The 27,153-nt window shown below is 35.5% G+C and overlaps 1 protein-coding gene across 1 annotated transcript in view; it reads right to left on the bottom strand.

The window, feature by feature from the left end:
* Positions 1–677: 677 nt before the first annotated feature.
* The window catches only part of LOC149552206 (lactoylglutathione lyase GLX1-like), a 39,725-nt gene continuing 13,249 nt past the window's right edge, over positions 678–27,153 (bottom strand). The window contains exons 2-9 of the mRNA XM_089787709.1: positions 11,242–11,419; positions 11,022–11,146; positions 10,732–10,796; positions 6,161–6,373; positions 5,911–5,958; positions 5,574–5,681; positions 5,152–5,292; positions 678–1,136 (exon numbers count right to left, since the gene is read on the bottom strand). Coding sequence (XP_089643835.1) covers positions 1,092–1,136; positions 5,152–5,292; positions 5,574–5,681; positions 5,911–5,958; positions 6,161–6,373; positions 10,732–10,796; positions 11,022–11,146; positions 11,242–11,419 — 923 coding nt within the window. The 3' untranslated portion in view covers positions 678–1,091. The remainder of the gene's footprint in view (positions 1,137–5,151; positions 5,293–5,573; positions 5,682–5,910; positions 5,959–6,160; positions 6,374–10,731; positions 10,797–11,021; positions 11,147–11,241; positions 11,420–27,153) is intronic.

Genomic DNA, 27,153 nt, shown 5'->3' with positions numbered 1-27,153 from the left:
CCTAAAACAAATAAGAATCTGATAGTCAACTTCAGCTCATGAGTTTGGAATGAATCATGTTCTTTATGGAATATTCCTTTCTCCATTAGGAAGAGTCCACCATTGATCCTGAACTTTTACAATTGTCAGACTACTGTGCCCAGGTAGCCAGCCACCTTCTATTGCACCCTATCCTGAAATAATATTTCCTTTTTATCCATGATATCCTATTTACAGGAAGACATTGATTGAAACAAGGGACTCTCGGGAAAAAAATCTCAAATAAACAGCTAACTGTATACAAGATTAACCTGCATGGAAAAGTCAAATTGAAACCAAAACCAGCAGTTGAAGTAGGAAACAGAAACAACAATCAGATAAAACCAAGATTCTCTTCAGTTATCTCTCTTCCATGATTTACTCAGTTTTTCTCTCTTCTAATTTTTTCCCTGTTATTTTTTGTGCTCTGTCTCTTGTCTTTTCGTAACAATCATTTGTTTTATAGATATAGCTTAGATTTTGTTTCCATGCATGAGCTTTAATCATTCTTATTTTTAATCACAATGCACATGTTAAAGAAAAGTTAACAGTTGTCAAAAAGAAATCTTAATGCATTTTACATTTAATATTTCCTCCAACTTCGAACAGAAATACAAACTGCAGAAGCCACTGCTGTTGAAGTGAAAAAAAATTAAGAATGATTTAAGTGTTAAATTTTATTTAATTAAACAAATTAAATATATATGCAATAAACTTTCTCGATACAAGATTCTAATATTATAATATCTCTGGGCATTTCCGTAGCCAAAGAAAATCCTAACACGGATAGACAGGTAAAAGAAAAAAGACAATTTACATGACAAACAAAAACAGTGGAGTCTCTTCTAGAACAAATACTTAAAACACAGTGAATGAACTGATTGAGACAATATTGACGAATTTACAAAAGATTCAGTCACACTATTCTGGCATTACAAACATGGCCCATTCTCAAAACAGCTATGCTAGTAAGGCACTTATACTCACTTCACAAAGTTTGATTTGCTGGTGGCAAGAATTTCACCTTCTGCAGATTCTATTATACTTGCTCACAAAATTCTTTGCCACATGCCTTATGATTCAAGCTCTTTAAGGAAATCGGCATTATCTACAAACACCTGCAAACCCAGATAGAAGTAAAAAATAAATCTATTGTCTATATACATGCTACAAATTGCACATAAAAAGAGCACATTCCGAAGATCTTAGCAATAAACTTGAAATTTATATTAGTGTCCACTAATTACCATAACATGTTAATGGGGCCAAAAAATGAGTTCATTTCAAATACAAGTTAGGCAAAGAAAAACAGAAAAAAAAAAACTGCATATTAAAAAATTAAAATTGAAATAATAGACCAAGTCAAGATGTTATGCTGTTGCAAAAAAAAGGTATGTAAAAGAAAAGCCCGACTCAAGCTATTATGTTGTTGAGAACTTGTGCCTGACAAAACATTATTGCTGGGACGAGCAATAGAGTCATTTACTATGTAGTATGTGGTGACTTATGGATGGAGATGTACAACTGACCGAGGGTTGAATGACTGCCACCTGAGCATATTTATTTGTCACAAAATACGTCCCCGGGCCAATTCCAATTTCCAGACAAAATATGTTTTTCTCCAGAATTTCCATATTCACACCTATATTTAGGGGTTTTATAACATCCAATTAAGTTGCAGGGATTGGCAAATTCTTGACAGTACCTGATATATGCTGTTGGGGATATTATTCATCACTTCCAAAAGAGGAATTTTAATCCAAATAAAATTTTCTTACTAGTAAAAAATGACCATGCTATTGTATTTACTAACATTTCATCCCTAATGAAACACGCATTACTAAAATGACCACATCCTTTGCCACTCATGAGACAGCATGACATGTCCAATACAATGACTAGATTCATGAAGCCTGTGCATCATTGACCTTTGCAGTTACACACCAACTCAGACAAGTTATGCTGATAGAAACATTCAGATTATAGTTGAATAATGAATAAATTACAATCCCTGGCAATTCCATTGAACAACAGAAAGATTAATCTATAGCATTTTAAACTATCCAAAAGACTGTGTGCCTCAATTTTTAACCATTACAGTTTTTATGAATACTTCAATTATTCTTCAGTTCAAATATAAGTTCAAGCTCCATGTGCTTGCATGTGCACACTTCACTATATGAGCCAGTGCCAGCATCTTGTTTATCTACATACCAAGAATTGGTTGGGTCTAACCATATTTGTATATTAGTGCTTATGGTTTAAACTTTTACCAATCTTCCATACACTAAAAATGTTATACAATCATAGTTATGATAATGGGAAACAAAATCAACTCCCTGCCCCCACACTCACATTGCAAAAAGTGACAATAGCTTTTATGATTGCTTCAGCTACCCTTCTAAATTATTAACTTTCTTCACCTTGAGCAAGATGAAATGCGGGGTATTTGCAAATTGATTATAACAGAGATTTGAATCGAATTATTAAGCCCAGTGCTTCAAATCAGTGAGATACTTAGAGTTCAGCCTTGAAGGTTGATGCCTACAAATGTAATTGGGGATATCACAATATTAGATAGTTTTTATTTAATCTCTCTTCCATTTTTTTCTAATGGTCACTCTTTTTGTAATGTTTCCATAAACTCCTTTTGTTCGTTATGGAAACTTTCTTTTCACTCTACAAGAACATTTATATTTCTTCTCTCTTGTTCGTTATAGAAACATTCTCTCGTACCTTGTATATATAGATCATTCATGATCTTTATTTAATAACACATTCATTATTTTACCATAATTGGGAATTGGTGTCTTTGATAGGTTGGTGCCTATTAAATATTGTAAGTTCTTTAATATCTTTTGTGAGGCTGGATTTGGACAGTAGATACAAGTAGCCATTCTCACCATGGTTTCTCCCTTCAACTTTTCCACATAAATCTAGAGTTTGATGCTTGGAGAAAAGTTAATAATAGTGTTATCCAAGGATATGTCCCTGGTGATTTTTTTCAGGTGCCCCCACCCTAGAAATGTCCCAGGGACAAAGGATGTCTAAGGGACTTCAACGTTGCCTTCTAGAGGAAATTTGACTTTGACTCTCAAGATAACACAAATTTGGCAAATGAATTCCGTTAATTCTTATATTTTAAGGCTCAATTATGTATAAGTGTGTGCTTTATTCATGTTTTCATTTGAATATTTAAAACTTATTTGCATATTTTAATTTTCCCTATGGTTATAAAGCCCTCCACCTTGTCGTCCACTACCCATCCGCAAAAGTGGCAATGAAATTTCTTGTCCCAAAAACTAGTCCCCCTGTCCCCCACCGTACATATCTTGGAAACTTGGGGTAACATTGGTCGTTTAGCTTGTGTCCCCTTGGCTAGTTGTGTTTGTGTATAAAGAGGGCCCCCTTGCCTTATACATATTACCAAATTTAAGAAGAGAATAGCATAATCGGCATAGATAACTCATAAAGGCCATTTTGAGATAACTAAAACCACATAGGTCAACCCAAAAAGTGGAAAATATTCTAATAAAAACTAACTATGAATCCCTTCAGTAACACAAACTCCGGTTGTGCTTGGGCTAGTGCCTCATTGGTCAGCTTGAGAAATGAGAGTCTTATAAGACATTACTCATTGAGGTCATCTTGAGATAACTAAAGTCACAGGCGCCAAATGCCACGAAAGAAACAATCAAATTAAAAATGCCAATGAATTCATTCATTAATGCAAACTTGTACTTAGGATACGACACCATTGGTTGGATGTGCTTGTGAACTAAGTGACCCCCCTTGCAATGTTATTGGTGTAATGACTTCTCATAGAGGTTATATTGAGATAACTAAAATGAGATTAGGCCAAATCCCACAAAGAAAAAACACTTTCTAATAAAAATGTCTATGAATATCTTCATTAATGCAAACTCAAGATTGGCTTGTGCTTGGGCTAGTGCCTAATCGGTTACATGGACTTGTGTACTAAGTGGGCCCCCTTGCTTTCTACTTATTACAGAATTTTAGAGGAAAAACGTCACTAACATAAGTGACTATTCACAGAAGTCATTTGATATAACTAAAATCATATAAGATCAAATCCAACAAAAAGATTCTAATTAAAAAAGTCCACTGATAACTTCACTTTCGCAAACTTTTGATAGGGTTGAGCTTGGGCTTGTGCCCATTGGTCAGATTGTGAATTGAGGAGGACTTATAAGGCATCACATGCTCCAAAAGATTTTCCAGTGGGAGAAAGTTAGAAGGTTTAAATCCCATAGCACTAGATTAAATTCATTAAACCTCACCTTACTTACCAGCACTTAAAGGTACTTTTGTGCTAAGTGGATCCCCTTACCTTCTAAATATTACAAAAATTTAAGAGTAAAAATAATTAGCACAATGACTTATGGGGGTCCTGTTGAGATATTTGACAACACATTGGACAAATCCCAGAGATAAACAACATAAAAATTATAATTAATAATGCTCGTCAGTGCCTCTGTTTAAACTTTAAACAGGATCATCATATCATCCATTTGAACCAAGGAATTAACAAAGTATCATCGTATCATTCATTCCACTTTAGTAAGAATCCTATATGTAAAATTTGGCATCACTCTTGATAAAACGCATTAACATAAGACCATTGTTAAGCATATAACTCCTGCTTATCATTATAAAATCATTAGAAAAAAATAAGAATGTCACTGCACCTTCCCTTTTGCACCCTTGGCCTACAGTTAAACCAATATCAGTGCCAAATATAACAATCCTACAATTTATATATAATAAGCATTATTGTTCTGAATGGTATTAATAATGGCAAGTGCAACAAATTAATAATAAATAAAATGCACAAAATGTTTTTTTCCCTACACAGTCTAGTAAATATTTGGCAATGGTCATCAATATAACATATTAGTGGCAGTCAATCAAAGTTTTCAACAACATGAAGTTTCTCATCCGTTCATGCACACATATATACTGCATCAGATATTGAAGTTTTTCTGATCTACATGTCTACTCATCTATAATTAAGGGTATCTTCCATTTAGACAATAACACAATTGAACACAATTTGCAGAGGAAAAAAAGGTATATAATCACAAGTGTAAATAAAATTTTAGTAGAACACACCGTTTTCCAACCATCAGGATCAAGGCAAGCTGTAATTTTTGTACTGATACCAGGAAGTGGACCAGGTTCACGAGTCACTTTACCACCAGCTAATCGAACTGCTTCTGCTGTTTTGTAAACATCATCTGTGCTTATTGCAATCTGTTAACAAGGAAATTATGCATTTCAAAAAACTTTATTCATAAAATGCATAGTAATGCACAGCCAAACCAATAAACAGTTGTTTCATCTGTCGTAGCAATCCTTTTACTTTTACTCTAGCATCTAATTTAATTAGCAAGCTACCATACGCACAGAAAAATAGCAAGCAAATAAATGTAAGAATAAAAGTTCATTCCTAAATCCAGTGGCTTTTGATTCAATTATTTATAATTTAAAAAAAAAATTATGAATCCCATGTGAAAATTCAAATCCTAAACTACCTGGGCATATGCATTTCCCTTGTCATACTCTTTCACTCCATAATTATAAGTCAACTCCATAACAGTGCTTTTATCTTCTGGTCCATATCCCATCATAGCAATTGTATACTGCACACATGAACTCAGATTTTCAGCATTAACAACGTATTGGGAACATAATTACCTCCTAATCATGGAATCTTCAAAAAATAAAAAGCTCTCAACTTGATCAGCATATATATTGAAATTTGAACCATTTAATGAATTGCAACGCAGAAATATATATTTGATCAAGGATTTAAATGTGGAGAAGGATGCTAGTTCATGAAAAACTGCAAACACTTCTGTGAACAGTTACCTTGTATTCTGGAACATCCCTTTTTCGTAACAGCTCCATCCCATAGGCCTTCATTGAAACAAGGATTTGTAAATCAAAATATCAAAAAAATAACCCATACAATTGATGAGAACTTACCACATGTGACTGTCAATCATTAAATCTAATGAATAGCTTGTATCATCAATCATAATGTGTCAATTTAAAAAAATTAAGCACTGGACCATAACAGTTTCACATGCAACCTACTTGCACGATTCTAATAACTTACCTTTTCATAAAAGTCAATTGCACGATCAAGATCTCCTACTCTGAGCATTACTTGACACAGTGGTTCTGGAGTAGGACCTCTCTCTATCAACTCAAATTTATAGCCATCTGGATCCTCTACAAAGGCAATTACTGATTTACCTCCTTTGACTGGCCCTGGTTCCCTGGAAATTTTTCCTCCTTTGGCTTTAATAAGATCAACTGCTTTATAGACCTGATATGGTAAAATCATTTAAGCAAATCAATGGTTTATGGTATTCAACAAAATAAACACACTAAAAGTTTTTAAGTTGCATTTGCACAAGAGAGCATATAACATTTGTGAAGTTTTGATTTTCGGGAGTAACCAACATTTGAATATGCAGGCTCACAAACTTGTGAAGGAAATGTTGGGTGAAGATGGGCTGACAGATGAAAGACTTAAACAGTCAAGTATAATGATTTTAGTAGACTTAATGGGTTGGAGGAAGCACTTAGTAATGTGGATGTGAGATGTTTTATTATATAGCTTTTGTGGCTAATGCAGCTCCTAATGATGATTGGATGGAGTCAACCCTGATTCCTATATTGGCTAAAGGCAAGGTATCTATGGCAAAATTCAGTACCCTTAGCAGGTGATGGAAGTCTAAATTTTGGCAAATTTTAAAGTCCCAAGCACCATGGCAAAGAGAAAATCTTTAGATCTTACCCACTACTTATATTCAAACAATATGTTTCAAAACACCAAAGTTGTGATCAAGAGAATGTTGGGAATCATGTTGCAGTATTGACTTAATTCTTTGTTGGCATATGCAATTCACAGTCCGTTCATTCAAGTATTGCAGAAATAAATATAACATAGTGCAAGCAATGAAGTTGATAGTGATTGAAAGGTGTGCAGATGTTTCATGGAATAATATATATGTCACTTTCCTATGGATCATTATAATTATTCTACCAAAATTTATAACAATAGAGGCAACCCGTACTGCAGAAGTCATGTTAAGAGGACACGGAGAAATTAAGACAGAGACTAAGTATGTCAGATTATATATTCGCATGTTGTCATATACTTATACATAAAAGCAACATCAGTCAAAGAATGACAGATCTTTAAATATTAATGGAAGAGTTGTCGGAAAGTATTTTGTAGTTCAATTCATATAACATTTGATTGAAGTATATGAGTAACCAACAATGATAATCATTGTTAGTCATGTTATAGTGGAGTTAATTCATAATAGCAGTAATAATAATTCTTAATATACAGTAAAACGCCAAATATACTACAAAGACGAAGAAGGCAATCATGCATTCTTCAGTGTGAATGGTGAAGCTCATTCAGGAGAAGCTGATTTCGCATCAACAAACCCCAAACATCTATCTCCGTTTACTATAAGAGAAAGCATGAAGGATGCAAGGGCAATCGATGGGGATTAATAAAGGCACACACCAAGTCTAAAGGCCTGATGTATTCACATGAAAGCTTGCCAATGCATGAAAGAAAACAGCATAGAAGACATTTTTGGAGTGGACCAAGAACTCTCCCAGGAATGTGAAGGCAAGTAGCTTGAAGAGGTCCCTCTATTTGCTCTGTTCATACTGTCAGTATTCTCCTATTGGCTCTTTTCAATACATCACACCCGACAATGCCCTAGCGGCTAAATGGCTCCCTGATAGGCTGTATAGTGTCTTCTTCCTTGGATGATCTGGGTGGTTTTCCTTGTTGCCATGAGCCGATGCTTATGAGAAATGCACAGAAAAGAATAAAGTCACCCCAACGCATAGTCTTTTGGTCATTGGCTGCGGTTGTAGTCCAACTTTGAGGGATCAAATATCACCAATTAAAGATGCATATTATTAATAAACCAACAACAGAAGGATGTACAGAGGATAAAGGGTGAGAAGAAATCTCGTGAAGAGACAGGGATACTAAAGCCATTGTAAACCTCTACCTGCAGCATCGTTCTAAGGAATTTATCATTAAAGATAACAATACAAATATTAAGATATCAAAGGGTATTGACATTCAAATTGGCAGGGCCTCTTAACAATATATGAAGAGCCCAATAAACCCAACAAAAGGTTGATAATACTCAACATATGCTGCTAATATAAAAGTTAAGAAAAAAGTGATTATTAAAGAAGTACGTAAATTTTTTAAAAGGAAATAAGGACTTTTCATTTGAAAATTCACGTCTTCAAGGAAGAGGAATATAAATATTCGAGAAAAACATTTTAAGAAAAAGTATTCTCCATCTACTTGTAAGGAGGAATAAGAAGCAGAATATGACTTTGTAATATGTTCTAATATTATATTTCAATGATTTATAAAAGCCTTTTCTTTTTTATTATTTAAATAGCATGGAGAATTAAATTGCAGTTGACTGGTCCTTTATAATCATTTTTCAATTCTGTCAACAATTTATGTCAGATAGGTGGACGAGGTTATCTATGGCATTTTAAACTCGTTCATCGTAGCAGATATTGTGAAATATTTAATTGTTTCCGAATCTGTGTCCATTCTTTCTCCCCGACCTTAGGAGTTGAAGTGCAATCTGGACAAGTTTAGAATCGTGTATATATATTTGATCCGTCACGTCTTGAATATTAAACTGTTTATAGTTTATGTGAATAGAACATTATAAAGTTGTACGCTATAATCTTGATTGTAGTTGACTCTGTTGCCCGAATAAGCTAAAGCATTGTTCTTTTTATCATTGAAGTATTGGATTTATATTTGAAATCAGAAAATCTATAACTTCCTTCTTACAAACCTCAAATTCATTGTTAAAAACCTTATACAAAACATTCATTTCAAACTATCACATAACTCCATATTAATCAAGTCCAAAGACCTTGCCAGTCGGTGAACTCCAAAGAATAAATTTGCTATAGAAAAGTCTTGAACCAAGCAGTCAATGTTTGAGATGAAGGTCTACCCGCCCAGGTGGAGTGGACCCTGAAGTGCAAGGGAATCAAGGTGATTCTCGTTCGTTGGCTAGAATTGATTGTAAAATCCTATCGGAGAAGTGGGCTCTTGGATTTCCAATCTACAGTTTTGGGAACCAACAGCAGGAGCATCGGTACTCAAGGATTTCTTTCAAGGTTTGCAGCTGGTAGTAAATACATAGTGGTTTCTTTCCATAATGGACTATTGAAGGCTAACACTGATTACTCTCTCCCCCTTAGCAAGAGCATTGATAATTGTGGCTTTATTTCAAGATTTACGGCTGGTAACAAATGTACAGTGATTTCTTGCCATAATGGACTATTGAAGGCTAACACTGATTACTCTCTTCATACTTCCACAAATTATTTTTCAAAAAGATCAGCTCATCGGGTTTGGAATCTTCATCCTCTTCTCTTGTTAAAACTGAGGTGATTGTATCTCAATTGACAGTGCTACAAAAAGGGCAGGTAGGTAAGCATTGGAGAGCTATTCCTGGTGGGAAAAATGTTCACTGGGGGTTGTTTGATTTAAAGACACTTCTTTCATGCTTAGGCTATGGTTCTGATGAGCATTTATAGAAGTTGAGCTGCATGCTATGGCAACTGTTTTAAAGGTTTTTTTGTGATTAACTGTGTTTTCTTGAATATTTTTAGTTTTGTGGGTCTATGTTGGCCTTTTTGTATCTTCTATGTGTTGAGCAGGTCCCACTTGCATGGGTATGCACAGGATTTTAGGTATTTTTATGTTGTACTTTTCATTGGTGCAAAGTAGGATAGAAACCCATAATAGATCCTCAATATTATAAAAACATTAAAAAAGATAAAACTCTAATGTTAGAAATACTCTTATACATGTTTCTTTGACTGCTTCTGATGCATCAAATAATGAAAGGATATAAGATTCAGGAGTTAGAACGAACTCCTTTACTGAGAAAGTGTTTCCTTCACTTGATTAAATTAAGTTATTTACATATTTTATCATCTGCAGTCATTTTCGCCAACAGGCAACTCAACACATATGCTGTATGACTTGTGTCCAAGTCATGTGAGCTTAGTGAACTACTTATTTGACTGTCTGCAGTCAGCAAAGGTGTTTTGGTTGCAGACTCACAAACTTATCCAGACTAGAAATCCATGATTCTACACCACATAGTTGACTATTGTTATGCCTCAAATCTGAAAAATTCATATGAAATTAAGAATAGTAAATTATATTCAACCATTGAAATTTGAAACCAAAATGCCCTTGACATTGATAGTCCCAGGAAGTCCCAATGCTTCACCTCTGTGAACATCCCCTAAATGCAATGAGTGTAAGTGTTCAACTCATTCCATGAGAGATGGGTTCGTGTGAACCACTACTCATGAAACATGAATCAATGAGTTTAACTCAAAAAACTACACAGTTGAATCCTGATATCAATATCACAGTCCCTCTAAAGTCAGAAATTTCCATAACTTCTACAAATTACTTGTTTGGTCAATTTAGACAATCAGGTTTCAGACCCAAACAGACTATAGAGATTAAAGCACCAGACATTGTATCGATATAAATACAACTACATCCAGAAATAATTGAGAAGATGCCAGAACCTGATAATCAAAGATTATCATTATAGCTATATGCAAAAAGAATCTTACATCCTCAACAGCAACACCGAAGTGACCAAAGCCAGCTCCCAATTTATATGAATCTACTCCATAATCTGTAAAAGTTGACTTATGAATGAGTCATATGCTGACTTTTATGTAGATATCATTAAGATAACTCAAGGAACATAATATGTTTAAATAGATTTTTTATACAAAAAATCTGTATGAGAACGCAACTCAAGATTATAGTAACAGACCATACGTAAAAGATCTTAATAATTGCCAGTAGTAATACTATACAGCTTTGTATTATTTGTAGCATTGCAAGATGAACTTACTGTAAGTAAGTTCAACCACAAAGTGGCTTTCCTCTGGACCAAATCCTAGAAATGCATTTGTGTATCTTTCTTCAGGAATGTCTCGCTTTCGCAAAAGCTTCATCCCCAAGCATTCTGTGTAAAATCTGCAATGGTGGCAACATTAAGTAAAGGTATTAAAAGCAAAAGTGGTTATGTCATGTGCAGAGTACAAAATATGTCTCGGAATATAAGTGCAGACTTGATGGTTTTTTCCAAATCGCCAACACGATAAACAACATGAAGAAGTCTGCGGTTATCCTTTTTGGACCATTCCTGGAGGCTTTCTTCACTAACAGTAGCACCTGCTTGGGCCATATTTCCTTCGACCCTCATGTTAGTTGATGTTCCCTTTACAAACATTCTTGCCTGATGGAAACCTGAAATAGATGAATACTATCAGAATTTGTCACTTAAACTTGCCTACAATATTCTTGTATGCCCTTGAAAACTGCAAGCAATGATGGCAGTCACAAACAGAAAGTTTTTACAGTACAATTTCATTGTTAAACTTTATGTACATTTCTACACAATAAGAAAGAAAGTGATAAAAAGTGAATTCCTGGCATCATTCTCACATTGACTGTAAATTTCGTCTATTTCTTTTTTATTTTTTTGTAACTTGCTACATGAATTATTGAAATAGAATAAAATGTGTTGGAGACAGTACTGTCAAGATTTATATAACTGAGACAATAAAACCTATTTTAGCTTATCTACCCAATAAGGAAAAACAAAGCAATAAAACAGGAATTTTTGGGCATCTTTCTCAATTTGAAAAAATTATTTTTCTATTTCTTTTTTGTTTTGTTGTGACATGTAGTATTGCAATAGAATGAAGTATACTGTATTGAAATAGAATGAAAAGTGGTCAGGTAGCTCAATGGTAGAACACTCCACCAGAGAATGAAAGGTCCTACATTTGAGACCTAGCCGATCCATGCAAACTTTTGTATGGTACCAGAGCAATTGGTAACTAAAGGCTGCTCACCATGTAATATTCCTTTGGTATGTACTTAAATTTTATCCTAAAACCACTAGTTCAATCAAAATAACAGATATAGATCATTAAAATTGTCTTCCGAACATAAACTTTGGTTTAAACCCTGCAATAATGTTAGTCAACATTTGAAATGCACTGCATAAGATCATTTATTTTCATCAGTATTACAATTTAGATTACTTATAAATGCATATAAATCAACTGCACTAATAATTAAATGATATTTTGATGAAGGTACGCTCTGATACCACTGACAAAGGGCCACACCACCCTTACCAACTCATGACAAAGAATGCAACAATATGAAGACAATTTTATTATACTTGAAAATCCAACAGCAATTACAATAACATTTTTGCAAGATCTCTCAAGATCCAATCCAAACCCAAGCTAGTCTAGATCCACACTCTGGTAGAAACCTTTGAGATCTCAACTTGTGCTTGCAAGCCACCAAGCAACCTCCTTGTTTCTAAACTGCAGTCACTAGCTCTTCTCCAACCTTATCCAAGATCCAAGTGTAAATTGCCTCACATTCGGCGCTCTGTCTACACACTCACAACTCCATCACAATCCTGCTGTAAACTGCCTCACATTCGGCGCTCTGTCCACAGACTCAGGAAAACTCACTCTTCACTTCCTCCTTCTCTTTCACACCTTGAAGACTTCCAAGCTTTCCAAGCTTCACCTTCCACAACTTTTACCTTTCCAAGCTTTCCTTCCAAAGCTTCTACTTCCCGAGCTTCTCCTTCTCAAGCTTCTCCTTGAGCTTTCACCTTCTTCTCGAGCTTCTACTCCTCAAGCTTCTCCTTGAGCTTTTACTCCTCAAGCTTCTCCTTGAGCTTGATTTAGAAATGCTCATATGCCTTGCTTAAATAGGCACTTACCACCCCATGCATATGCCTTGCTTAAATAGGCACTTATCCACTACCTTCTAGAATTCCTCCACAACCTTCTACAACTTCCACAACTTTTTACAATATTCATAACTTTCTAGAATTCTACCCACACCTCGACAAATGGAATGACAACCATTTTTTTTTTTTCTATTATGCCACCTATGCACCTCGAAAATAGAAATCCTATTTTTCTTTCTTTTCTCCTTTTTCCCCCTTTTTTATTTTTTTATTATTTCTCCTCTAATTTTCGTCACTTTCTCTCTCCAATTTTTTTTTTTCAATTTTTTTTTTTTCTCCAATAATTTTTCCATGCAAGATGCTCCTGCATCAAACTCCCCCGGTAGATAGAAAAGTGTGTCCCACACTTTGACACCAAAAAAAGAAAGATCTACCACCATCTTCATCTTCACCAAAGGTTTCCACCTTAATGCGGACAAGAAAACCACCATGCAAATCCTCCACATCTGCATTACTCTATCAAACACCAGAATCTCAACCATCCAATCAGCATGCTCACTCCCAGGAACAAACTAAACATAATTCTTCATCAACAAACCCTCATTCACATTAGCAACTAGTGAATCCACACCAGCAATAACAAGCTCCACATCAGCAGCCACGTGTAGATTTCCATCAACACATTCCAAACTCTCAACACTAGCAACCTCATTGCTTACAACAAGATGCTCTACAATACATAACTCACCTCCAACAACTGGATCATCCACGACTGAGTGCTCCACAATCTCCATGTCAAATTCAACCAATTGATCATGAAAACCAACCTCTGTCCCAGCATTAACAACATTAGGCATATCTTCAGCAACAACCTCTAGTTGCTCTGCAGGTTCTGCATCAAGCTCCACAAATTGATCAGCAAAACCATCCTCTTCCACCTCAACCTTGCGATGCCATCTTCTCTCACGAACCTCCTTAACTTGATCAACCAATCTAGCATCCAACCGAGAAATCATCTTAGAAAAATTCCTCTCCACTATATCATGGATTTTCGCAATCATCTTAGGGTCCAATCCTCTTGGAGCCATCTCCCAAGATCTTCGTAAAACCTCTGCAACAAATCCTTCCCACGCTCCTTGTGACAACCTTGAATTGTTTGCAAGTCAGATCGCAACCTGCCACCTCGCACGAACAATCAAGAACTACATCACAAGTCTAGGACAACGGATTTGCAATCCACCAGCTCTCCACAATCATCCCTCAACAAGTCCAGTCTTCTATCTCTGCATCCATCGATCAATCTGCATGTCCTCCCAAGGTCCTGGTGCAAACTGCCTCAGCTTCGGCGATCTGTCTACACGCTCAGGAACTCCCACTCTAATAAACTTCACCCAACCAAGGTCCTGGTACAAACTGCCTCACACTTTGGCGATCTGCTTGTACACTCAGGAACTCCTACTCTGATAAACTTCACCCAACCAAGGTCCTGGTGCAAACTGCCTCACACTTCGGTGATCTGCTTGTACACTCAAGAACTCCTGCTCTAATACCACTTGATGAAGGTACGCTATGATACCACTGACAAAGGGCCACACCACCCTTACCAACTCATGACAAAGAATGCAACAATATGAAGACAATTTTATTATACTTGAAAATCCAACAGCAATTACAATAACATTTTTTGCAAGATCTCTCAAGATCCAATCCAAACCCAAGCTAGTCCAGATCCACACTCTGGTAGAAACCTTTGAGATCTCAACTTGTGCTCGCAAGCCACCAAGCAACCTCCTTGTTTCTAAACTGCAGTCACTAGCTCTTCTCCAACCTTATCCAAGATCCAAGTGTAAATTGCCTCACATTCGGCGCTCTCTACACACTCACAACTCCATCACAATCCTGCTGTAAACTGCCTCACATTCGACGCTCTGTCCACAGACTCAGGAAAACTCACTCTTCACTTCCTCCTCCTCTTTCACACCTTGAAGACTTCCAAGCTTTCCAAGCTTCACCTTCCACAACTTTCACCTTTCCAAGCTTTCCTTCCAAAGCTTCTACTTCCCGAGCTTCTCCTTCTCAAGCTTCTCCTTGAGCTTTCACCTTCTTCTCGAGCTTCTACTCCTCAAGCTTCTCCTTGAGCTTTTACTCCTCAAGCTTCTCCTTGAGCTTGATTTAGAAATGCTCATATGCCTTGCTTAAATAGGCACTTACCACCCCATGCATGACTTATCCACAACCTTCTAGAATTCCTCCACAACCTTCTACAACTTCCACAACTTTCTACAATATTCATAACTTTCTAGAATTCTACCCACACACCTCGATAAATGGAATGACAACCATTTATTTTATTTTTATTTTCTATTATGCCACCTATGCACCTCGAAAATAGAAATCCTCTTTTTCTTTCTTTTCTCCTTTTTCCCCCTTTTTTATTTTTTTATTATTTCTCCTCTAATTTTCGTCACTTTCTCTCTCCTCCAATTTTTTTTTTTTTTTTTTTTCAATTTTTTTTTTCCCAATAATTTTTCCATGCAAGATGCTCCTACATCATATTTTATATATTAATTGAACTCTCTAATTTCTCTTCCAACAATCAACCATACTATGGATTGGGAAAAACGTGACAAGGTGCCTAGCGAATATTCGCCACAACTAAGCCCAAGGGCATGGAACACCCAACCAAGATAATTCAATCTCATGGCCTCGCAAAGTAGTAGGAACATCCAACGAAGACAATTCCATCCAACTCAAGGTATCGTTCTTATATTGCTGTAACTGGTCTGCTACACTCCTTATAATGCTTGCTTATAAATCCATTTATGATTTACTGTAGGAAAAATGGAAATATTAAATTAATAATTAAAGTGAGTCTAGATTAATTAGTAATTCCACTAGTATATTGGAATACAGAACAGAATATATTTTAAATAATAACATCATATACCAATTACTTCCTAGATCACTTATTTATTGAATGCAAATTATATATATATATATATATATATATATATATATATATATATATATATATATATATAGAGAGAGAGAGAGAGAGAGAGAGAGAGAGAGAGAGAGAGAGAGAGAGCTGATCTTAATTTTCTTGATCATTCAATTATTGTTGATTGATTGCTTGAATGGATTCATTTGATAGTTTGATTTGACATATTGGTGAGTGATGCTTGAGTGGATTGTTGACTACATGATTGATGACTGATGATGTAATAAATTCTGGTTTGATACATGCTGAATGATGATTGAATGCATGCTGATTTGACAGAGATATGCTTAATTGCTAAATTGTTTGTTTTCTTGATCGCAAGATGAAGTGATGATTGATGTGGATTTGATAATTGTTTGCTTGATCTTACTGATCAATTGTTTGCTTGATTTGTTGATGGATTAAGGATTGGTGGTTGAATGAAGGATGACTAATGAATGATAAGTGATCCTTCAAGGCTTGGAATAAATTTTGCTCGATAATTTATTGGTTTAAGAGTCACCACCTTTCATAAGAGTTGAATCGCCACTTTTCATTGTTGCCTTTGAGAATAATATATTATTTTTCAAATCAATCTCCCTTGGATATTCTCCTAAAATGAAACCTTCTGCCCGTTATATCTTCCCATGTGAGGGCTCACACATCTTTATAATGTCTACCCTTTGCAATGGTCACAACCTTACACAATTACCACCTTTAGAAAGAGTTACAATCTCCATCATTGTTACCTTTTGAAAGAGACACTTCTTTATTTTCTTCCCATTCCTTGCTGCTTCTATCAATCCTCATTAACTATGTTCCCTCCTTTCAGTTAAAAACACTAACTGCTTTCATACCAAGTTAAAAAACAAGGCAGAGGAGAAACCTAAATATGGGCTTTCTCACAATCAACACAAACTTTGCACGCCAAACCAGAACACACATCTCAGACCGACCCTTATGCCATATACAAATCTTACCATACCTTCTCACCAGCAATCCAAACAATTTTCACTTGATGCAATCATAGGTAAATTCCATAGCTAATCTATAACATCAGACACACATACTTCAAACCTCAGCACTCCACACAGCAACAATACTTTCTGCTATTTATCAGCAACCTTCCTGAGACAACTTCCTTGAAACATTTAATTATGTCTCAGCTCACGTAGCAAACAAGCATTCACCAATCCTCAATCATGGCTCTGATACCAAATAATTTCTTTCACTGCTTCATTTGCTGTGGTGTCTTCCAAAGGAGTATAATAATTTCATTCATACTCTGGAACTAACTGATAATTTTAAAAATATATAGCTGGAAGAAGTATATGGCGCTTTGTTGAATGAAGAAGAAAGGCTTAAAAAGTTTACAATTGAGTCTAACAAGAGTCAAGCATTTATAGCTAGAGGAAAAAACAAGAATACAAGAATTACAATCAAATTTTATTCAAGAAGATGGTGATCATCATATAATGATAGCCTCTTTAGCTACTCAAGGTGATTCAAGTATCATCGTATTGAGGCCATCAGTGCAGAATTCTAAGTGAACTTTTGGAGAGTGAGTTGAGGATTGTAATTGCAGGTTTGAGGAAGATTGTTGGATTGATATCCCTCAACTAAATGACGAAGATTGAATTAGTGGATGCTTGCTAATGGGCTATATATTTTGGATTAATTTTTAAGAGCATGTCACTTTTATCAAAAGGAAAATCTAGCGAATGTATCGTACATCAGCTATTCTAAGGGGTGCATTATCGGTTGTGTCCAACACCCCAAAGGTTTTTTGCTTGACATATTGCTGAACCACATTTCTGTAAAGGATTCCCACAGAACTGGCGAGGGCTGCGGCTGGGTACCCATGTATCTCGGTAGATGGATTTCTTTTTATATGGACTCAATAATCACTTTTGATGCAGATATAGAAGGAGAAAAGCCCATAGTGATGATGGTTTCCCCATTTTGACAGTTTGTGAGCAGTGTGTGCTTGGTTTGTTGTAATCCAAAACAACTTAAGTGCTTGAAGTTTATGGTGATCTTGAAACCATTTCTGAGGGAGGTTTGTGGTGAGCCAAAACCACTTCAAAATTGCATCCGTTAGGGATAAACCGTGAAAACCCAAAGTGATTGTGATGAGGGTAAACAATATGAACGATGTTATTTGATAAGTTATTGTAAATGGGTACCAAACAAGGCTTTAGGCCAAGACCCATGGTTTCTCCACGGGTTTCTTTTCTTGAATTTTAACTCTTTCTCCCTTCCTCCATATCCCCTTTCAAATGAGATTCTCTTCTCCCTATTATATCTCATGTGAGAGGCACAACTTTTCATTTCATGCTTCTTGACTTTTCATTAAACTTAACTAATTTATAATTATGTGATATTTTAAATTCATTTTATTGCATTTTACTTTGAATTTTATTTTTATTTTATTATTATTGTTATTACTAAATCCTATTTCAAAAAGGACAAATTATACATCTCCACAGAGTATGGCAAATATTTCAGAGAATTTAGCATGCTTTTCTCTTATTTGGATGATCTGAACAATCAAAAAAGTTTGAAAGAGAGATAAGGATCATGGGCTTCTTTTATGTGATATTATTTTGTCGTTATATGTATATTGAGTTTAAAGAATCTAAAATTGTTGATTTTGCAAAGAATAGAAGAAGGATTTTCTATTGGGCAATTATAGCTCACTTGATATTTGGAGTACTTAAAAAATAATCTAACCCTGCAAATGCATCTAGAGGGCCCAAAAAAAACTTAAGGATCAACTATCAATATTTCGAATTTGTGCAACTTTACCTATAGATTTCTAAAAATAATTCCCCTCAATATCATTCCTATGGAATATTCTCTATACATTTGGAACACTTTTGCAGATTGGATACTCTATGTCATCTTGTATACATAGAGGTTTTGAGTTAGTGTCATTGCTTGCATAGGCAAATCTCAACACACAAGGGAGAGGAATTAATGGAAATAAAAATTAAAAAAATTAGGAATTTACAGCTCTACGAGGTACTAGTAGGTACCTCCTAAACCAAATATCACTTTCAATCAAAAGCCAAAGTTGATAGATCACTTTCTATGTGTTATAGCGATAAACCAGCAAAACACTATTTTCATTTTGGGAGTTTTCGAGCAAGAACATGAAGACCCTCTGCGATCACTCGAGATTTGCTGCTACATTGTACAAGATCGGTGTTCAGCATTTAAGCTCAGAGATGAACTGGTATAAATTATAAAAGGGTAGCAGAGCTCAATGAACGACATTCTGAGGTGTCAAAAAACTGTTGTAACGGATAGATACAGCCAAGAACGTTGCCAGAGTCTTTCCCGATGGCTCATTAGATACACAAAAGGTCCATATTAACAGACACACAGTTCAGCCCAATCATTGCTGCTGCCATTTGTAACCGATAAATGGCTTCTTGTTGTGGGTCGTTCTGGAAAAGAAGATGAATCAGTTTGGCTGTTTTCTATAACGCTCCATCTCTGATTTCTAATCAATAGAAAGGATCGGCAATTTACCCTACTATTCTTCCCCCATAGCAAAGACTATTGAATGAGACTCAAAGGGTTGTAGGGAGGGATTTGATGATGTCTGGGGACTATTTTTCCTTTCATTGTCTCTTGTTTGTCAAGCTAACACACATGTAGGTTAGTCGTTCTAGAATTGTAGGACAAGTACTTGTGAAGTTACTAGTATTTGGGCTAATTAGAGTGTTAGTGCAGTATTAGTAGTATGGGTAGTCAGAGTGCTACCTTTCATAGGTATTTCTGCATCTGTAATGTGAAGTTAGGATTAAAGTGTGCTGGGAGTTTGCCATTGGGCAACCTTGACTAGTTAGAGAGCCAGTTATCGCCACAAATGTTCTTCTTCCATTGTATCCCCTTGCATCCCATAGTCTTAGATGCATATAGGAGTAGGGGTAGAGTTAGTGTTAGACCTAAAACCTCACCTAGGTTGCTTGTCTATGAGCATCCTAGTTAGCCTCTTCTGCTCTCAAGTTAAGAGCATACCCCTAGTTACCCTTTTGATCACATAAAGACATAATTCCAACTATATCTTACACATAGGAGAACTGTACCCTTCAATTCAAGGATTAGTGACATAGGAGTGCACTAATCTAATCTATCAGAGATAGCTTGTTTCTCATCACCTTGGGCATAAGGAGTCAATGTAAAACCAAATCAAGGTGAGGGACAAACTATTTATTGACAGTTTATGGCGACTCTACTAGGGATTTGAATCAAAGTCTAGTACTTGGTTTTGTATTCTCAGAAATCAATAGGTTCCTCCCCCAAGATGGAGGATGGCAACTCTATATGAAGGACCTACTTTCTTTGGTCTAGGAAGGTCCAGTGTAACTCAATGGCCATGCGAAATTCAAAGACCAGGAGAAGGCCAAGGCCTAAACCCACTCTCCAAGAACTCAATGAGACTACTGACAAGCTGCTGCAACAGCTTGTACTTTTATATAAAGCAAGCAACTCCCACGTCGTCCAAGAGAATATCCACATTGAAGAGGATCCATGTTTTTGCATCTCTGTGGGAATGTGTATGCACTAGATTCTACAAGCTAAAAAACATACAAAGAGAGGAGTTGAGGTTGAAGCAAGAAAGGCTGAAGCTCATTCCTACTCTTGAAGAACTCCACACCACAGATGACAAGGTGCTTCGTGAGCTTTTTGATCAATTTAGAGAAAGCATCTCCTATGCAGTCTATGAGAACATCAACATAGAAGATGATCGCATGTCAAAGATGTTTTGGAATCACATTTGTACCCATTTCTATAGACTCAAGGACTTGCAAGAAGCTGAAAGCAAGAGGCTGAAACAAGTGCAAACAGTTGAACGTAAAGAACCCTAAAGTCACTTGACTCTATTCCTTATGATTTCCAAATGTTTAAAGAGCAAGTGAACAATCCTGATGTTTAGAAAGAGACAATAAGTCTTTATCAGATACATTTGTTCAAGCAAATCTCAAATCAAAGGTGGATAATCACCATCACATTCTAAAGCATCCATTCACTGATGAGCAACCAAGAGATGAGACTTCAACATCAACCCAAGAGATATGCAAGAGGAATCCATGAAGAAACCCTGCTAGTATGAACAAGAGTTTCAAGAAGACAAGGTAATGTTGTTCACTGGTAAGGAATCCTCTCCTAAGCAAAATTTGACTAAAGAGGAAGTCTTGTTGTCAACTGTCGGCCCTTGGCTTCTTCTACATCAACAATGGATATATGTCCTCTGGTCAAAGAGAAAGAGGTTGTCTGTTGGTCCTTGCCACCCCTCAAAACAAAAGAATCACTTGATGGCCCAAGTAGAAATCCAAGTCAAGTTGAAGAAGGGCCATTAATGGTTGAGTTTTCTCTCCCTTCTCTTGTGTTTATTCCTGTTGTTTTCATTTCTGAAGATAATAAGGATGCATTGGAAGATAGGGAGAATGGAGATTACTGCATAGTTATTGAAGATTTGATTCTTGAATGCAATGAAGCAGATACCCATCCAATAACAGAACTTGTGCAGGAGAAGCCTTTCTCTACCCTGGTTGATGAAGCCCAGTTATGTGAGAGTGTAACTGAAGGCCCCAGTGCTAATCACCTTACTCCTAATAAGGAGGTGTGTGACCACCTTCCTCTCCTAGAAGATTATCAAAAGAAGACTGTAAAAGGACCTGAGGAGGAAGAGGTAATATATAATGAAGCATGGTTATTCAGATCTAAGTGGGCATCCAATCAAGTCCTGCATACTACTTGGAGAGTTCGAGTTGTCATGATGCTGATACAAGTAGAAGTCCTGATTAGAGAGCAAAATCAATTATGGAGGAAAGGATCCTACTTCTCTCAACCAGTCAATGCCTTCACATAAGTAACTTATATCAGTAGTTTCTATGGTGGGATTTTTTCCTACCTTTGTATATAGTTAGTATTAGGTTGTGTGCTTTAGCCTAGTTCGTTTTGCTTCCTTCTTTCTATGTGTTTTCTTTTCCTTTGTGTTGGCTCAGAGGTGAAACATGTCACAATTTTGATCAACTAATACAACCCCAAGGTTCCCTCTAAAGTTGGGCGTAGCTCAATTTTGTCATATGATTTGTTTGTAATCAATTGGGGACTTACGCTATTCATTCAATGGATAATCTATCAACTTTGCGAATGCTAATGATCTAGCAATCTATGCTCTTCAACTACTTCTAACAAAACAAATTACAAAAGATAAGGGTTTAGGAAGCTAGTCTAACTCTATCAATGCAATAAACTATTTATGTTGAGGTGAGAATAAACCACTCCTTGCTTTATCAAATCAATTATGAAAAGGAGGGTGTAATCTTCTAAGGATGTGTGCATAATTTTCATATTGTCCATGTTCATTCAACTACCCAAAGATGATGCAATCCAAACAATCATTTCCAATTGAAGTTAAGTACTTGCAATTAGTTTAGACCAACTTTACACTATTATTTGCAATCAAAATGTACAAAAAGGTATGAACATAGTTTCACCATAATTTACCACTCAAAATAATCTTCCATTCATCTACACTACAACTTCTCAACATAAATAATATCCTACTCTAAATGAGGAAATGTAGAAACCATGTGGTACTACCAAAATAACACAAGTAATCCACAACAACAACAAAATGATTAGGAATAATTTTGGTAGTACAATAGCAACAATTTCTCCAAGTCTCCCTTTACAAATGGTTTGAGCAAGCCTTATATAGTTACTCTAAGTATAGTGAACAACCAAGATTACTTTGAGATCAATAAGAAAACTGCATTGCTTTAATGAACCAATGAGAAAATTGGTTAGGTAAGTGCATCATACATGTACACTTGGAATAACTCAATTGGATGATCTTGGACACGTGAAACAAGAATCTTTTGATTGATTAAAGATGAGTGGGAGCCACCTCAGCACATTTATCTTGTAAACTTCATCAATTCGTGATAATGAAGAGATATCTCTTGACACTAAACATTATCAAGCCTTCAATTGATTGTGATGGCACAAATTCCCAAATTGTTTCATTTCCATCCATTCATTCCATCCTTTGGAATTACACCTTGAATTACTTAATTGGTATCTTACCTTGATCTTGCAGAAGTAATGAGGTCCTTCGTGTAATTGAATCATTCTAGCTGATCTTGGATTTCAAAGGAAATTCAAGATTATGATGATCTTCTCCATTCATTGATTTGTTCATTTTCCTTGTAAAACTATTCTTTGAATTCAATCTTATTACTTAAACTTGAATTTGGATTTGGATCTTCATTTTGATCCTATACTTCAAACCATCTTACTAACTAGGTGGATGACTTGCAAATGCCTTTTCGATGCTCCTATACCAATCCTAATGTTGGAATTATTACGAAGTAATTAGAAATTGGAAAATATTTGCTCATTATTAGCAATGATCAAGAGATCAATTTATACGAGAGACTGAATGATGTTTCCTTAAGAAACAATCATAGAGAATATAAACATTATATTCTAGAAACAAAAGACTAAATATTAGAAACAATCGTAGAGAATAGAAACATTATATTCTAGAAACAAAAAACTAAATATTAGAAACATTCTAATAGTTACAGATGATTGCAATAGATAACCATTAGATACTAAACAGAGATAATAGAAACTATCAATTATCATAATACCCTTCATTAATGGTTAATCTATCCAGAGCATTAAGCTGTCAAAAAGCGTAAAAGGCAGATTTTGTCTGCTCAAGGTGCTCTGCATTGTTCGCTGTGGGTTGTGAACCAGATTGCGTACATAGGGCAGCTAAGCACTTCCCACATTCAAACCTTGACGTGCCCAAACTTGTGGCTATAGTTGCATTGAATATTTTTCTTCTGGAAGCCTTTTGAATCTGGAGCAGAGGATGTCTACTGAGAAGACTGCTAATGATAGTTTGGATAATGCTCCAAAACTTTGCAGATGAGCATAATGCTCTAAAACAAACCACAAAAGACCATGATTTTTAAGGTAAAAAATCAATCAAAACCCAATATGATTTTTGCGGTGAAAAATCAATCAAAACCCAACATGATTTTTAAGGTGAATAAACAATCAAAACCAAACTTGATTTTTGAGGTGAAAAATCAATCATAACCCAACATAATTTTTGTGGTGAAAAATCAATCAAAACCCAACATTACAAAGCTTCATTTTTCTTTTGTTTTTTTTAGGAAAAACAGTAAAACCCAACAAATAATTTGATAGGAAAAAATTACAAACCCACAAAGGAATCCCACACAACTTTGCAAATTACAGAATCAAAAAAATTTAAGAGAAAGTTTATAGAAACCCATAACAAAAAAAACTAGGAAAAAAAATACGAAAACCCATCAAAAATATTTTTTAAATTATGAAAACCCACCAAAATTTTTAAGGGAGGCAAAACACAAGACTTTGCATGGTTAAGGAGCACATGCAAACAACGTGCAAGTACATGCAACCCTCAAAAAATAGAGACCCAAAAAATTTGAAGGGTGACGCAAAAGAGAGCTCGAAAAACCCAGGAGGAAAATGTTGTTGGTTTTTGGATCGGCTGGCTCGAAAATTGAGGCACCCAGAAAAACAGACAACCCAATTGAGATTTCAAAAAACCCACCAAGAATCTATAAAAAAGATTTTGATCTGGTACAAAAGTTTAGGGTTTGATCAAAAACAGCCCTACTGCAAAAAGAAACCACAAAAAATGGCTGAAATGTGTAGAAAAAACAGACCAATCTAGATAGAAATGGGTTGCAGAACCAAATTGGAAGTCAACAGATTCAGATCTCTCAGAACAAAAACCCTAGTCGGATTATAGAGTTGGAAGCAAATATGCATGTAAATAATTTCAAAAATAAAAGGCAGATAATTTCAACCAAGAAATTACTATTATTTTCGAAAAAATTTAGAGTTGGCTCTGATACCATATTACGAAGAAATTGGAAAGTATTTGTTTTTTATTAACACTGACCAAGAGATCAATTTATACAAGAGACTGAACAATGTTTCCTTAAGAAACAATCGTAGAGAATAGAAACATTCTATTCTAGAAACAAAAAACTAAATATTAGAAACATTCTAATATTTATAGAAAATTACAATAGATAACCATTAGATACTAAACAGGGATAATAGAAACTATCTATTATCGTAATAGGAATCGTGCTTGAACATGATGTGGCTTGATCTTGAATCCTTCTTGCTTGTCATCACTTTACTTGTAAATTACCATTCCCTTGAATTTTATTACATCCAATTTGATCTCCAAGTTTCTTCTTATGCAATTTTCCGAGCTTAAGCTTTCAAAGTTGCCTTCACATACCCTTGCAAAACAAACAAATAATTGCATTAAGTTTTTAAAATGGCAAATGTGAACAAATTGAAATATTCCAGGATAAGGCACCTCTTTTTAGAAAATACATTTTAAAGGAACAATTTTATTTGCTCGCACCTTTTAATGTTACACATACATTGTCATTATAAAATCAACCCCATAAAAATCAAACAACCTCAAACCAAATCACCCTTCTTTCTCTCAATGCTTAACCATCCTTAAAGTTAGAAAGCTTTATTTGACAAAACCAATTTCACTTAATATTGACAATTTTGGTTTGATGAAAACAATAGATTAATGTGTTTCCCCACTAATTTCATGATAATTTCAAATCCCCACAACACTAAGAAGGAAACACCACACACTTGGGCTCCTCTTCAAATACATGTGCAAAAACACACTATCACTTGGGCTTTTCTCAAATACTCGCACGAGGTTATACATTCACTTGGGCTTGGGCTTAATGTGTGAGTAACATGTGAGTTGGGCTACAGCCAAAATATAGCGTGAGATTTAGCCCTTTGTTGGGCTCAGCATCACATGTAGCATGGGATTGAGGTAAGGCTTGGTCGGAAAATAACCTTCCCTTGGGTTGAAATGAAGCATTATTTGGGCTCAAGCCTGACATGAGGTCGAAATACGAGCATGATTTAGGCACACATCTTTTCCTTCAGCGGAATTTGGACTTTCCCTAGCTCAACATAAGGTAGCAGAATTTGCCACTCCTTTAGGATCAATCAAAGGCATCTTTATGCAAAATTGATTAAATATTGCTTCTCTTCATCATTGAAACATTCTTTACTCTTGAACTTGCTCATCATAGTAGGTATCAAATTGCACTTTATCTTTATATAAATTGAGGAGCCCAACTTTCAAGTCAGAATTGAGGGGTGGCTTGGGCTCCAGCTCTAAACAAGGTTGGAATTCAAAACTCTCTTGGCCTCCATGACTTACTAAATTTTATTGTGTTGAACTTTCCCAACCATATTTTGCCCAGATTCTACTTGGAATTTCAAATATTCTCTTCATTCTTGTTATCAAACCATTGCATTGATTTATTGGATCCCCAAACAAGGTCATAATCTAACCCTCTCCTAGGCTTTGTCTATTAAGTCCAATGTTTCAAAAGAAAATATAAGAAATTTTGCATGACCTTGTCAATTTCCACCCTTGTTTCTCTTGGATCAACTCTCAATACTTGACTCGCTTTCGTATTTGCCCGATTTTTTTCTCATCAACTTGAAGTCATAGCTCAACTATGTGGGGGAAGGTGATCGAGCACTTGGAACTAAGATCAACTACAAACCTCAAGCTTGATCAAAATTTGCATCCTACCAGCCTCTTAGACTTGAAAGTATTGCTACACCACAACTAAGAACAGTAAGCCACCGAAAGCTAAACTCAAAAGTGGGGGATCCCCAATTGCAATGGGGCAATGGTGTGAAAACCTCACAACAGGGCCCACAATTCCTTTTAGACCATTGATTTCCATTTAGATCAACAATCCAATAGAAATTGCAGCCCCTATGAGTAATACAAATTGTAGGTGCATTTTATCTCATTAAATGTAATAAGGACCCTTAGATTACATCTTAAATCAATGATGGCAACTAAAAAATAGTATATAGCCCTAAAGTAACTAATAATCATGATATATCATTGGCAAATTAATTTAGATTTTTAAAATAACTTGTAAAATTTAGGCAAATCTAATCTATTCATGTATTGAATATTGTGGCAAATCTATGAGTTAAAATTTTTAATAGAATAAATTCTTGGCAATTTAAATAAAGATTACATGAAATTTTGTAAACATGTGGTGTTTACGTTGCCTTAAATTGTGAACTATTAGCCTAGAAGAAGTAGAATAGAATTAGTAATGTTATATACCCAGTTGAGACCTTGCAATATGTTAAGAAACCATT

This window comes from Cupressus sempervirens, chromosome 6 (genome assembly GCF_028749045.1).
Source record: "Cupressus sempervirens isolate cs-2001-9-10 chromosome 6, ASM2874904v1, whole genome shotgun sequence".
Taxonomy (NCBI): Eukaryota; Viridiplantae; Streptophyta; class Pinopsida; order Cupressales; family Cupressaceae; genus Cupressus; species Cupressus sempervirens.
Note: the sequence above shows the minus strand (reverse complement) of the source record. Positions and strands in the feature narration are given on the sequence as shown.